Source organism: Aphelocoma coerulescens, chromosome 14 (assembly GCF_041296385.1).
Source record: "Aphelocoma coerulescens isolate FSJ_1873_10779 chromosome 14, UR_Acoe_1.0, whole genome shotgun sequence".
Taxonomy (NCBI): domain Eukaryota; kingdom Metazoa; phylum Chordata; class Aves; order Passeriformes; family Corvidae; genus Aphelocoma; species Aphelocoma coerulescens.
In genome coordinates, this window is record NC_091028.1 from 11,745,419 (window position 1) to 11,758,430 (window position 13,012).

The following is a 13,012-nucleotide window of genomic DNA, read 5'->3' on the forward strand; positions in this document are numbered from 1 at the left end:
CAGAGAGAAAGAGTTTGAGAGGAGTGCTGGCAGGAAGAGGCTGTGAACAAAGGATCATACGCAGCTGTCATCCTGGAAACAGGATTTGCTATATCCTTAAGGACTCACCAATTTCTCTGCATACCTAAACTGATTTTCATTAATCAGGTGAGCAAGAATTTTTATTTTTTCCTGAAATCCACTAGGAGCAACATTTCGTGTTGTATTAAAGCTGAGCAGTGAGGTGTGGTGCAGAAGAAACTTGCAGGGTTACTGTGGTTAAAAGGACTGCCCAGATTCCACAAGGACTTGGCTGTACTCCTTCCCCAAAAGGAGCAAATAATTCCTGGATCTATCAAAACCAAGAACCCCTGGACTTTTCTAGCAATGCTAGAGATATTGGTGAGAGTTTGTGAACAAGAAAGACCCTCCCTTCCCTCCCTGCACACCAAGGACTGTTCAAACTCCTATTGGTACCCAGGGCTCTTCAAAGATGCAGATGAACTTCATGATAATTATCACTGCAGTTTTAAAGCATTCAAATTTGCTTCACTTCAGTAGCGTTCTGCAACTCACTGAATTAACAAATTCCTAGCAACATCAATGCGGTGTTCCAGCAGGAAAATGCTCCTCAGAATGTGCTAAGCCACCATATTATCGGATTTTGGTGTTTAATTCTGTAATATGCCATAATGTGTATATAAATGGCACCAAATGTACCAACTTGTTCACAACAAAATCATTACCAAGTGAAGTGATTGTATCAACATGTCTAAGTGGTGACGGTGATTTAAGGAGTCCAACATTCGGTCTTAAAAACAGATTATATTATTTATAAAGATCAGTGGGTGGAAAGCAAGAAGCAAAGCTCATCTGTCAGGAGAACAAATGAGGAATATATAACTCCTCCAAGGCATAATGACAGCAGAAAGAGGGATATTGTTTAAAGCTGATGAAGAAGAGAATTCATCCTATTCATATCTAGAGGCCTGGAGAGAAAACCTTGGTATATTCCATTACAAGATAGAAAAACACACTCAATCTCATGAACAATGGTATTTTTACTGTTCAATAAAATTCTTTCTATACTCTGAATCTCTGAGATAATAATTCCAAACTTTTGAAAAGACACCTCACAGAACATAAACAAAAGTTTCAAATCCTTTTAAAAATAGACGGATGGACTAAAGCTCTGCTGTGTGTGCTGTTTATGGTGTACATGGTGTTCTTCTGAACATAAACAAAGACCTGTGTGAATTATTTAAGGATAAGCATTCTCACACACACACACACATATATATATGTATTATGTAACACATTTTTCTCTTGTTCTTTTGAAGAGAAGTTCCAGCATTCATCTGACCCTTTTCTCTCTGGCTGACACAGACATCTCTGAACTGAGCCTCTCAAATTTCCCTGCATCTCAACCTTCCCAGGACCCCCTGGACAGCTACCCCAGGCCATTTACAGAGGAGCTCTGACCCAAAGTAACAAAACCTGAAATCCCAACAGGAATTCATTAGGTTAGACTTGTTTTATCCCCTCAGAACCTTTATTAAGATAATTTTGTCAGGGACATACCTGGCCTTCCACTATCCACTTGGAGATGGAGGTTTTGCCATCGTATCCTGGGCGGAATTGAAGTGTGGCAGAGCGAGGGCTGATGTTGGAAATCACCAGGTTGGTTGGAGCACCTGGAAGTTCTGGAGAAGCAGAAAAGTAAATGAGAGATAGAAACACTCTTTGTCTAGGAGTCGGTAACACAAGCTGACATTCAATTTCCAATATAAAAAAAACACAGAGAAAAGGGCTCTATTTGCCCCAGTTGTGGTCATTTTTCTTTTCTTTTTGGCAGAGTATTACAGCATTACTATTTCTGCTGCTCTGAGCATGCGCCACATTTTTACAGATCAAACGAGGAAAGAAAGTCCCCAGCTACAGAATTACAGGTATTATTTTAGAGAAGCTTCCCAATGAACAAACCCTAATGGTCCTGGGGGGAAGGCACTTCCCAGCTCCAGGTCTGCCAAGTCACCTAATTCCACTGCACTTCTGTTTCCCTGGAATTAAATGACAATAATTTTTATTTACTTCTTAGAGAACATACAACTACAACAGGAAAATACTCGAAGTTTTGGGTAGTGTATTTATATTAACCTTTAATATCTGGGTTTTCCCAGGGCATTTCTGATGCCTGATTAAAGTAGATAGGTTTTTTTTTTTTTTCAATTCCTGTAGCAAATAGAGTGACCTCCTACAAGGAAAAATCTGCAGCCCAAATCAGATCTTTGCCTCCCATCAGTCAAGATTATACTGGCATTTACATTTTTTATATCATCTGAATTAACAACAAAACCAAGTCCAGAGAAGAGATTAAATATAGAGTGTTTAGAATAAATTCCCAATAGTTACCTGCATTTATAACAAATGGAAATAACTACTATAATCAGTAATTATCTAGTGGAAGGTGTCCCTGCCCATGGCAGGGAGTTGCAACTAAATTATCTTTCGGGTCCCTTCCAACCCAAACCATTCTGTAATTTTATAATAATGCTGCACTCCGTGCAACTGCAAAAGGCCAAAAATGGGCAATTTTTGGCATATATTTCAAGTATGCACAAATACCCAGTATTTCTTGGTTCTTACTTCACATTTGTGGGAACCACGATCGATAACCCAACCCTGCCCAAGTGGGATAATGCTGTTATCTGGCAGGCATCCTGCCATCAGATATCATGGCATTGATCCAGTCTACAGCTTGTCACAATTATCTATGATTAGGGAAAAGAAGGGCAAACATACTTCAGGATATACAGAAAAGTTCAAATATACTGGAGAAGGAAAAACTGAATTCCCTCAGTGATGAACAATAACTGCTCCACTTTGGGAAATTCTACTTCTATAACCTCTGTATTAAGTGCAACTGATTCTCTGAGGTATGAGTTGGCTGTTTAGTTTGCTTTTTATACTGGGTGGGGTGGAGTGTAGAATTTTAAAAACAAAATGTAAAAAGGGTAAATATACAGGTGCCCAAATGGTAACTCGGACAATGTGGGACAGAACTGCCTCCTCCCAAGTCTTTTTTCAGGCCACAACTTCAAATTCTTGTAAGTAAGATTTTAGATTCACTGTACAAGTGAAACACTCATAGTTGACATAAGCTGTATTATTTCCACATGGAAAATCCTTTTCATTTTAATATCACCCAAACTTTATTTCTTCCCCCAAAGCAACACTTTTTGAATTGATCCAGGCTTCATTCTGATGTCACTTGGTAAATGTCAAGAGATTCTGTACTGTATCCACTTTATTACTTTGTCCATTCCTTTGTCAGACCTACAACTCCTTTTGTATTCGTATTAAACATCCTCAACTTCCTGGAAGTTTCAAACCACAAATATCTTCACGTTAACACTTCACTCTGTTCCAAAAATTAAATCTAAATTACGCGGCAAAGAATTCCAGCGCTTTACAAATAAAACCATTTTTATTACTGCTGAACTGAAGTAACGTGTGACCTTTGGACCACAGGAACACGAAGAACTGGCACATTTTCTTTGTTCCCTGCAGCTTCACCAACCTGGGGGCACTCCAGAGGAGATGGTGGAGGAGGTGACCCAGCCGCTGCCCTGGGCGGTCACGGCCGCCACCTCGATGGTGTAGGTGGTGAGGGACGACAGCCCCGTGATCTTGTACTCCAGGGTGCTGTTGGACAGGGTGCGGGCCAGGCGGGACTCGTTCCTGCCGTACACCTCCCAGGAGATCTGGTACCCTGCAAAGCAGATCACCCACAAGTCAGGGGGACACAGTTCTCCTGTCAAGGCCCAGCTCTACAATAACCCAGAGAATTCCTGCCCGTGCTTGTGGGTAGTGGTGGATCCTTGTTCCTTAAGCCATTCCTTGTGGTCACTTTTATAAATAGAAAAAACCCTCCTTGAAGTACACACTGGCTAAAACACCCAAGTATTTTTCAAATATTGTTATTTCTGATGAACAATTGATGCAGGTACCCCACGGGGTATGTCCCTACTAGGAAAACATGAGGTCTCAACTGTCTTTTTTTTTCTGTGCTTCCTATGAAATGGCCTGGAAACCTGGGGATAACAGGAGGTGGATTTTCTGGGGATGACAGAAAGGTGGATTTTCATTCTGTGAACTCTACAAAGCAAACAGGAAGAAACACTGGAAAATACAACATCTACTGGAATATCTGATTAAAAATCTCCATGTGCTTAGTAGGACTTCTCCCTTTGCAGGCTGAAGTAACCTTCACTGCTGCCTGCTTAGAAATGCTTAGAAATCTGACAGTAACAATCAGGCAGGAACATTGTGGGAATCTTCTAGGAACTGAAAAACCTCTACTCCCCACCGCTTGTTCCTTGCAGAAATCCTTCAGCAGGGTGAATCATTATCCTTTCTTTCAAAACCATCTTGGAGCCAATGCATTGTCCAAAGCTGCACCTGCCCTGACCTCCATATTATTCTTCTATCACAACCAGGCTTTCCTTTTTATCTCTTTGATAACCACTTGCCTTCCAAGAACTTTTGAAACTTTCCACTGTCTGATTTGCTCAATTTTACCTCCAAATCTGCTTGTCCTCCTCCTGCCCAGTCCCACTTTATTCTCATTTGAACCCATGTGAACCTCGCTGTGCCAGTCCCCCGAGAGCATGTCTGAAAAGTTTGCTTGATTGCCGCTTTCTTTGTGATTTGACTCAGAGGGTGAAAAAAAAAAATACACATAGCTCTTGAATGCCTGTGAAATTTGATGTGAGTGAAAAGGACTAACAGAAAGGAATCCCACTGAGTGAACCATGCACAAGGCAAACTGGCTAGAGAAACTCCCTACTGGGTTTCTGTTGCCATCATCTAAGATGAGGAATTCAGACCAGTTAGAGGGCTTGAGGTTTTTTTTTTTTTTCAAATTTTTAAAAAGAAAAAGACATGATAAGCTGATTAACATATATGAATTGATGTAGCAATATCCCTCGTGGTATTAATCAGCAAGAAAGCATCATCTCATGAGTCAAAAGCATGGTGAGACAAATATTTCTGCAAGAGTCAGAGAGGTGTGAGACGTTCTCCGTCCTCTCTTTCGAGCTGCCATCACTGACAGGGATTCATCTTAATCTGATTTTGCATGAAAATGGGCTCAGTGTGCTCACACAGTCACTAATTACATTTCAGGTGAGGGGGCAGTGATAAAGGGAGGTGATGCTTCAACAATTCCACTTACACCACAAATGCTCCTCTGACTTTGCACTGTAAAGGGGAAGGTGAAAAACTCCTGAACGCTCATCTGGAACTGGTTTTAAATAAGTGTCGGAGTGGTAATTAATTAACTCAGTAATTTACCGGTGTCTTAGAAACACTGTGGTGTTTTGGTGCTCTCTGAAAAGGCTTAAGAGCCATTTGCCAGACCAGAGTTGATGTAGCACAGGCAGGACTGTAATCTGTAGGAAGATGCTGACAAAATTTAAGGACTCCGTTGCCTGAATTAACAGAGGATGAGCAGAAAGGTGGGGGCTGACTGTCCCCTGCATTTGATGCTCAGTGAAGGGGCACGAAGGAGTTGCAAGCAGAAGGATCATCACAAACACCCTTTTCTTTCAATAGCTGTGGGTGCAGTCTGTTCCAGACAATAAATAACCAGAGGAAGATAAGCAGGGGACTTTTAACGCTCCCTCTATCCATTTGTTGCTTATGGACAATAGAAAGTGTCATTCAGCATGCACCAGGCAATCTTCAGTGATTGAGATATCTCCTCTCCCATCTGGATAAGCTTAGGTTATACATCAAATGTTGGTGATTATTCTTTGGACATTTTATCTCTTCTCCCTTGTGACTACAGGATGAGACCCAGCTTTCCCGCCCATTAGGCACATAGTCCCTATGTATTTATTTTCTGGAAAAAAAAAAAGTTCACCAGGAAGAATATCCTGAGTTTCTGTGTAAATTGAAGAAAAGGCAAAGAGGCAATATTTACTGTCAGGGATTTCAGTCCCAGATGTATAGTTAAATTCCAGTCATATAAAAGATGAGAACAGAAAATCTGTACATACACAGCAAGCAGACACAACACCAAAAGCAATCAGGCATAACAGAAACAGATGAAAAAAAAAGCACTGAAGGAAAGGAACAACAAGCACTGCACCCCCAAGTAGCACTTCAGCCACCCTGAGCAGCAGATGGGCAGAACTCTGGGCCATGTGGCTGGTGAGAACACACTGCCTGTGTTACAGATGCCATCCCTGCCAGAAACGTGCGTGGGGAGCGCAGCCGGATTTTCCAGAGGGTTTCCTCTGGCTCCAGTGTGAGTGAGGACAGGGAAGGTGCCACAGATCCTTCCCCCACAGTTTGGCACTCCACAAAACGCTGCCTAACGGGAACTAACGACCAGAGGAGTTTCAGAAATAATTTTCTGTTGATGTGGAGTAAATTCTCTACACGAGAGCACTACGCCCAATCACAAACTGTCCATCCACATCCAGATGCTCATAAATCAATGTTTGCTGAGGGAACGAGGAAGATACTGAGATTTACAGCAAGAGTAATGGGCAATTTCCCAGAGCAGGTTGGCTGCTGGGCACCCCCTCTGTGCTTCCCTCCTCCCAGCGCCCGTGCAGGGAACAAGAAGGTCCAGTAAAGACATCAATGAGCAGAAATGATGAATAATTGCCTCCCCGAGCACTCAGATCTCCAAGCAGCCCTCTCTAAACCTCTGAGGTGCTAAGGGCATGAGCAATTTTGCTGTTCCTCTATCCCAAATGCAATTTGCATCATTAAGGAGGTTTCTTTTTCCATATAAACTCTGCTGTGCATTTTCACACTGGTATTTTGTCCTGAATAAGAGAACTTCTTCAGTTAATTCCTTCTGAAACTATTTACCCCAAATATAACACCGTCCATCATTTGGCTCCATCAGGTTTCAACCCATTCTGGGAGGGAGAAGCTTGTTTTTAGCAAAGTAATTCTGCAACACCAAGCACAGAGCTGCTACCTGCTGCTTAACAAGGATCAGTATTACATCATGGATGGAGGTACCTAAATTTAAGCACTTGGGCTTGAAAGGCTTTGGACATCTTCACTGAATCAATACTGCTCTGCTTTCAGGAGTCATTAGTTTCTATTCTCAAACCACTTAAATCAGTGCATATTTCAGGCAGGTTTCCGTGGTGGAGAGGCCAGAGCTGATCTGCATGAGGACTCCACAAACAGCACAGAGCACACAGCTACAAACGGTGCACGTTACAGACACACAGAGGAAAACACTGACAGGTGAAATTCTATCAAAACAATTACACCTGTGAAAGTTAAAATGCTTCAGAAAATTAGACTGATATAACATTTCAACAGTCAACGGTCAGATAATCTGAATTTTTTAACTCCTAAAATGCGCTTTAAAAAAAATGGTAACACAATTTAAAAAAAAAAATTATACATTTAAATGCTCAAAACACGAAATACTTTGATCCATGTGAAATGATCTTCTCCCTTCCCAACTGTCTCCAGTAATTTAAAATCTGGGAGCTTTTATTGTGCTTCAAAACCTTGAAAGCCTTTGTTAAATGGAATTTCCATCCTGTGCAGCTGCAATAGTTTACCATCTGAAAACAATATTGCCTCTGTCGATAAGAACTAGAGGTTTCCTCAAGTATTTATAGCTTCCTTTATGAAAAATAATGAAGTTGCTGATGTTGTATCTACACTGGCATACAGTAAATAGATAAATAGCTTGTCAAATGGCAGACTCATCAAAGGGAAACAAGAGAGTTCTGAACCCCTGTGACGGTTTATAACAAATTAAGTAATGACATGCAAATTCTGTCACACAGTCCACAGCCAGACCACTTGATCACAGATGAAGGATTCTGCTGATTTCAGGCTTGGTCTTGATTGCAAACCTCAGCAATGCCAATCCAGACTTTGCAGCTGTGAACTCCATGTAGGGACCCCCCACCCTTGGGGCAAAGGCCAAGCACGGTCTCACAAATTTCCAAAAATTCAGTAACGCAGGTGGAGGTCACGGAGGATTTAACAAGGCCAGACACCCTGTAGGGAGTTGATTTCTAACACAAACTGCTTTTCCAGTAACCACAATCATGAGCTGCCAGTAATTGGAGCTGTACTTTGTGTAACACTCCCTGGTGACATCTCAATTATCCAGAGGAGGGGCGAGGAAACCAGCAATAGCCCAAATTCTCCCTAAATGTTCCACTGCACAGTTTTTCACTGCAGCAACACATTCCACCCCCCCCACAAGTAAAGAAGTAAAAAGTAAAAGCAAAAAACCAAAAAAGTAAAAGCAGAGATAGTGGCTGATACCTGTGATGATGCCGTTTTTCTCTACAGGTTCTTGCCAGCTGACCTTGAGTGAGGTGTCCAGAATCTCGGTGAAACTCAGGTGTCCCACAGCTCCTGGCTCTGGCAAATCAGAAGAGGAAAGCTGTTAATAGCTGAGCCCCACTTAACTGGGATCAGATTCACAAGGCAAGGTTAGGGATGGAGCCAGGGCTAAGGGAGCCTGAAAACCTTGGGGAGAGGTGAATGCAAGGTGGGAAGAAATGCTCTGGCTATCGTCATGTCAATTCTTTCACCCAGTCATCATCCCAGCTCTGGGCACATTGAACAGCATTTGTTCAAGGATACCTGTGAGGTGTTTATCTGCACTGTTCTGTGCAGCAACACCACCAGCAATCCCCTCACCTGGAAAGAGTCTTTCCCGTGTGCAAGGTCACAGCAAGGACAGAGTCACAAGCCACTGCTTGGATAAATTCCCTCAAAAACAACTCTAAAAATGTCCAACATAATGGCAACTGTCTTCTGTAAAATGAATACAAGTGTGTGAAACTTTTAAAGGGTTTTTATGAGGTAGCTCAAGAGCTCTTAAAAATTTCAGCTCCCCAGTGTGCAATGAAAGAGCATAAAATGGAATTACTGTCAAGAATATGCCATCCTCCCTCAATTTTGATCTTCAAGGAAGACAACCTGACTGATTTTTGATCCAAGTGCTGTTCTGTCCTCAATCGATGTACTGGAAAAAGGAGGTTTTGTTCACTTTATATTCACTGTGCTTCTGTCATTGGATCCCTGCCCGAGTATCCTCCAGCTCCACTGACATCAGTTGGCAATTTCTTGTCAGCAATTTCATGTTTTGTTTCCTCTTCAATTTAGTCCAGCCTCTCATTCCCCTCCAGCTATGACAAAAACAGCCCAAACCCTGCCAGTAGGTCAGCTACAACCCCATTTGTGATTCTGCAGTCCCAGTGAGGAAAATGTCCAAATCCACTCTGCAGTACCCAGTAGTCAAAGCACCACAGAACTGCTGATCCAGTACTGATCCCAGGAATGCTCACCAAGAGCATGGAATTATCACTCTTTGGGACCATGGATCTGCAGACATGGAAACCACACACACACACACACACACAAAGCCTTGCTCCAATCAGCCCCCCTGCAGCTGCAGCCCAGTGTCATCAGGAAACACAGGTGCAGGTGACTGCAGGCCAGGAGCACTTCTGACTGGATGTCAGGTTTTATTTGACCTGCAGCTCATCAGCAAATGGATCCCTGTTTTCCTAAAGGACTGCCTAACTTTGCCATACAGACAGAAAATGATCACCTGCAAACATGAATGACAGGCCTTTCAAATCTTTTTTCCCCACCACATAAATCCTGAAGCAACTCAGCTTCCAGGAGTTCTCTGCCAGGATGCATTACACCATCCTGCATGGAACTCCTCCGTCGCTGTGAAAACCCAGGGAAGCAATTCTGCAGGATTAATAAATAAATAAATCAATCCTGCTTATCTCTCCTGCTGAGGCTCCTTGCAGCATACAGCTGGACACACCAAGAAATGTCTCAGATTATCTAGAAAATACAAGTCTGGCTCTCTCTTGGTTTATGTTTCCTGATGGAATTCTCTTGTGTTTAAAATGGCACACGATCCCAACATTTCCCTGAGACAGCCTCAATGAGACAGGGCAATGACTCTCCCTCTTCTCCCACTTTGTGGAAAGCATTTAAGGTTCATTTCTGCAGCCTTTCCTTCAGCAGAAATATTGATATTCTCTTTCCTCTTCCCAGTTGTTTAATTTTGGGAAATCCAAGGAATTTTGTATCTTTGGTTTCTTACCCTTCTGAGATTAACTGAGATTAACCATGGGGTTCAACTGTGCTCAGATGAACTCAACAGGCACATTTACAAACCATCACTGGCTAAATCTTTGTTTCCTTAGGAAAATGGGCAAAAAAGCTGATGGTGCACACAGGAACCTAATGCACGTTTCTCTTTCCACACCTTTTGCTTTCACCCCAAACACACAAGCTGGAGTTCAGATTAGTGGCTCATACAGATTTCTGGTCCTTAAATTCCTACCTCTGGTTTAAGCCTACAACCTGCTCTTGGGGCACAGTTCTAGTACATAGAGGTGACTAACCACACCAGGAAAATCTGTGGGAAAGCAATTTTCTCCAGGTTCCTTCAAAAGGATCTCGTGAAAAATTGGATTAGCACTTTGATCCTCACTCCTGTGAATGTTAATGACGATCGGATTCTTCTTTATGGGAACACTGACTAACCTAAAAGGTCCCTATTAAGGCAGAGTAGTATTTCTAAAAACAATATCTCAATAGATGAATTAGATACCTTTTACTCTGGTTTGAACCTGCAAATGTGCAGCAGTGTTTACGATGCTCCTGAAACACTGGCCAGAGCCAAGATCACTGTGGACACAGTCAGCTGTGAGGGCCACTGCAATTTATCTGCATCAGACACACACTGCACTTGATAGGCCCAAATATGTCTTGAGAAAACAACTTCAAGGGGCCACAGAGACCAAAGCTTTTTCTGATGCAGGAAATAATTTATATGCTAAACCATCCAGCTCATTTTATGTCATCCTGCCTTCAGTTTTCCAGAATGCAATATACTGCCTTGCCATGAGCCTGGTTCTTTCACACAAACACTTGCAATATAATATTGATACAGACATTTTCAATATATTGAATAACAGCAGGAAGCAATCATAAATTAATCATTGATCTCCACAGGAAGTTCCAGTGCTCAGTTCCTAAGAAGATCAATTCATATTTATTTGGGTGCTTGAACATGGATTTAAGAGCACAAGGATTCACAGACAAACAACGCGTTGTGTGTTGGCTGAACCAGACTATGGAGCTCTTAGCTAATCATCAATGTAAAAAAATTCATCTAGGTTTAGTCTATACTGAAAAAAAAATTCAAACATCTGCCACAGGCTAAAAGAACACCCATGGAGGAGTGGCTGAGGTCTTCATCTGACACAAGGTCACTTGAGAAGAGATTGCAGAGTGACTGTGAACCTGAGGTCAAATTTTAAGCAGAGAGATTCAAAAATTCAGGTACTCACTGTCTTCCAGGGTGCGCAGGAGCTGGGGAGGGCTGCGAGGGCCGTCCCCCGGGGTGGTGAAGCACAGCACTGAGGTGTAGTAGGTGGTGAACTTCTTCAGGTTGGTGATGCAGCCACTGTGGACACCGTGGAAATCCGGAGCGATGGTGACCACGGTCACACTCTCTGGAGCATCCACTGGCCACGCCAGGAGCTGGGAAATCCAAACATGGATGAGCTCTCATTAGAAGTTGTATCTATTTGGAATGAAAGTAGGTTTGGCTGCCAAAACCATCTTAATCTGATTGCAAAGAACCAAGCAATGCTGTTAAACCACTGTCAGCTCTGATGCTGAACAGATGGATGCAGCACTGTGACACTGGAGGGATGTCTGTAACACTCGCTGCTGATGGGATACACCAGCATTGCAATTCTCCATGGCTGCTACTGAGCAATGCCAGAATTATGGGAAATTATTATTCAGATGACATGAGCCTTTTGTCTCATCAGCCTGGCCAGTCTCTGCTGCTGAAAGCAAGCTGAAGGAGGTATTTTCAGTGTTACTCTGACATAAATGCTTTATCTTATTTTCTTTAAAGATCCCACTGTCTGGGGAGGTTATTGGGATCAGAGGGAGAGAAGTGGGGACACACATCCCCTTCCCCTCCCAGAGCCCTGCCAGCACCCCAGTGAGCAGCCCTGCCTCACAGGCTGGGAGCATTACAAGCTCAGTGGACTGGGGACACCCACACTGTGAATGATTCAAACGGTTCTGGAACTACAGAAAGAATAGAAAATGGTTGTAAAGATGATTACTACAATTTTCAACACCTGAGTCCCAAAAGTTAGACTCCTGAAGACATTTTCATGCATTTAAAATAGGGTGCTTGTCAGAGGAGCTCAGTCTTCCAGGTTTCATTCATCTCAGTGGATGTTCTGGACGATCAGTATCTCAGAGTGCAATACCTCATGTGTAGGTACCTAAATGAGGACTTAAAAAATTCATTTTTGGCAAATGACTTTGAAATTTTGAAACAATTTTTGAAATCACCTTAAAGGTTTAGCGGTCTAAAACTTGAAAGTGTTTATGAAATTTTTATTTTGTCCAAAAATCCTTATTGTTTTTGGTTACAAGAGAACGTTAAAATTCCAGGCTTGACTCAAGGGCTGTGTAAATCGTGCTACTTGTATTAATTTCAGGCTCATAAACATGAATAGATACCTGAAATTAATAAGCCATATTTGACACACTTAGCCAATGTCTGGAGTCCCTGACAACCAGAAAGCACAGTTAGGGGACTATTAGGGGTAATTTTGTTAGGAATATTTCATATTTGAGAAGGTGCACTTTACAACTTATTGAAATGCAAATAAATTTCAAAGAAAAGATAAAAATGTAAAATGGTTAAAGAGGATAGTAAGTTTTATTTTCTTTTCTAAATCACCTCTGTGGATTACAATTGGCATTTATAACTTTGGAGGACTGAACTCTTTTTTGAGTGCATTTCATTGCACATTCATGAGGAAACGTGCAGAAAATACAGGTGAACAATTTTGTCAGTTAAAGGAAAAAATGGGTTAAATCCTTAGGAAAGGCAAAGGCCTGGCTTTGACTACTAGAAATTTATAAATCATACACAAAGCTACTCTGTAGAAATAAGTGA

At 42.1% G+C, this 13,012-nt stretch overlaps 1 protein-coding gene across 3 annotated transcripts in view; it reads right to left on the reverse strand.

The window, feature by feature from the left end:
- Positions 1-13,012, reverse strand: part of SDK1 (sidekick cell adhesion molecule 1) — a 387,842-nt gene that overhangs the window by 92,796 nt on the left and 282,034 nt on the right. For all 3 annotated transcript variants that reach the window (XM_069030219.1, XM_069030218.1, XM_069030220.1), the window contains 4 exons: positions 11,370-11,562; positions 8,305-8,403; positions 3,560-3,751; positions 1,561-1,682 (listed from right to left, as the gene is read on the reverse strand). In XM_069030219.1, coding sequence (XP_068886320.1) covers positions 1,561-1,682; positions 3,560-3,751; positions 8,305-8,403; positions 11,370-11,562 — 606 coding nt within the window. The remainder of the gene's footprint in view (positions 1-1,560; positions 1,683-3,559; positions 3,752-8,304; positions 8,404-11,369; positions 11,563-13,012) is intronic.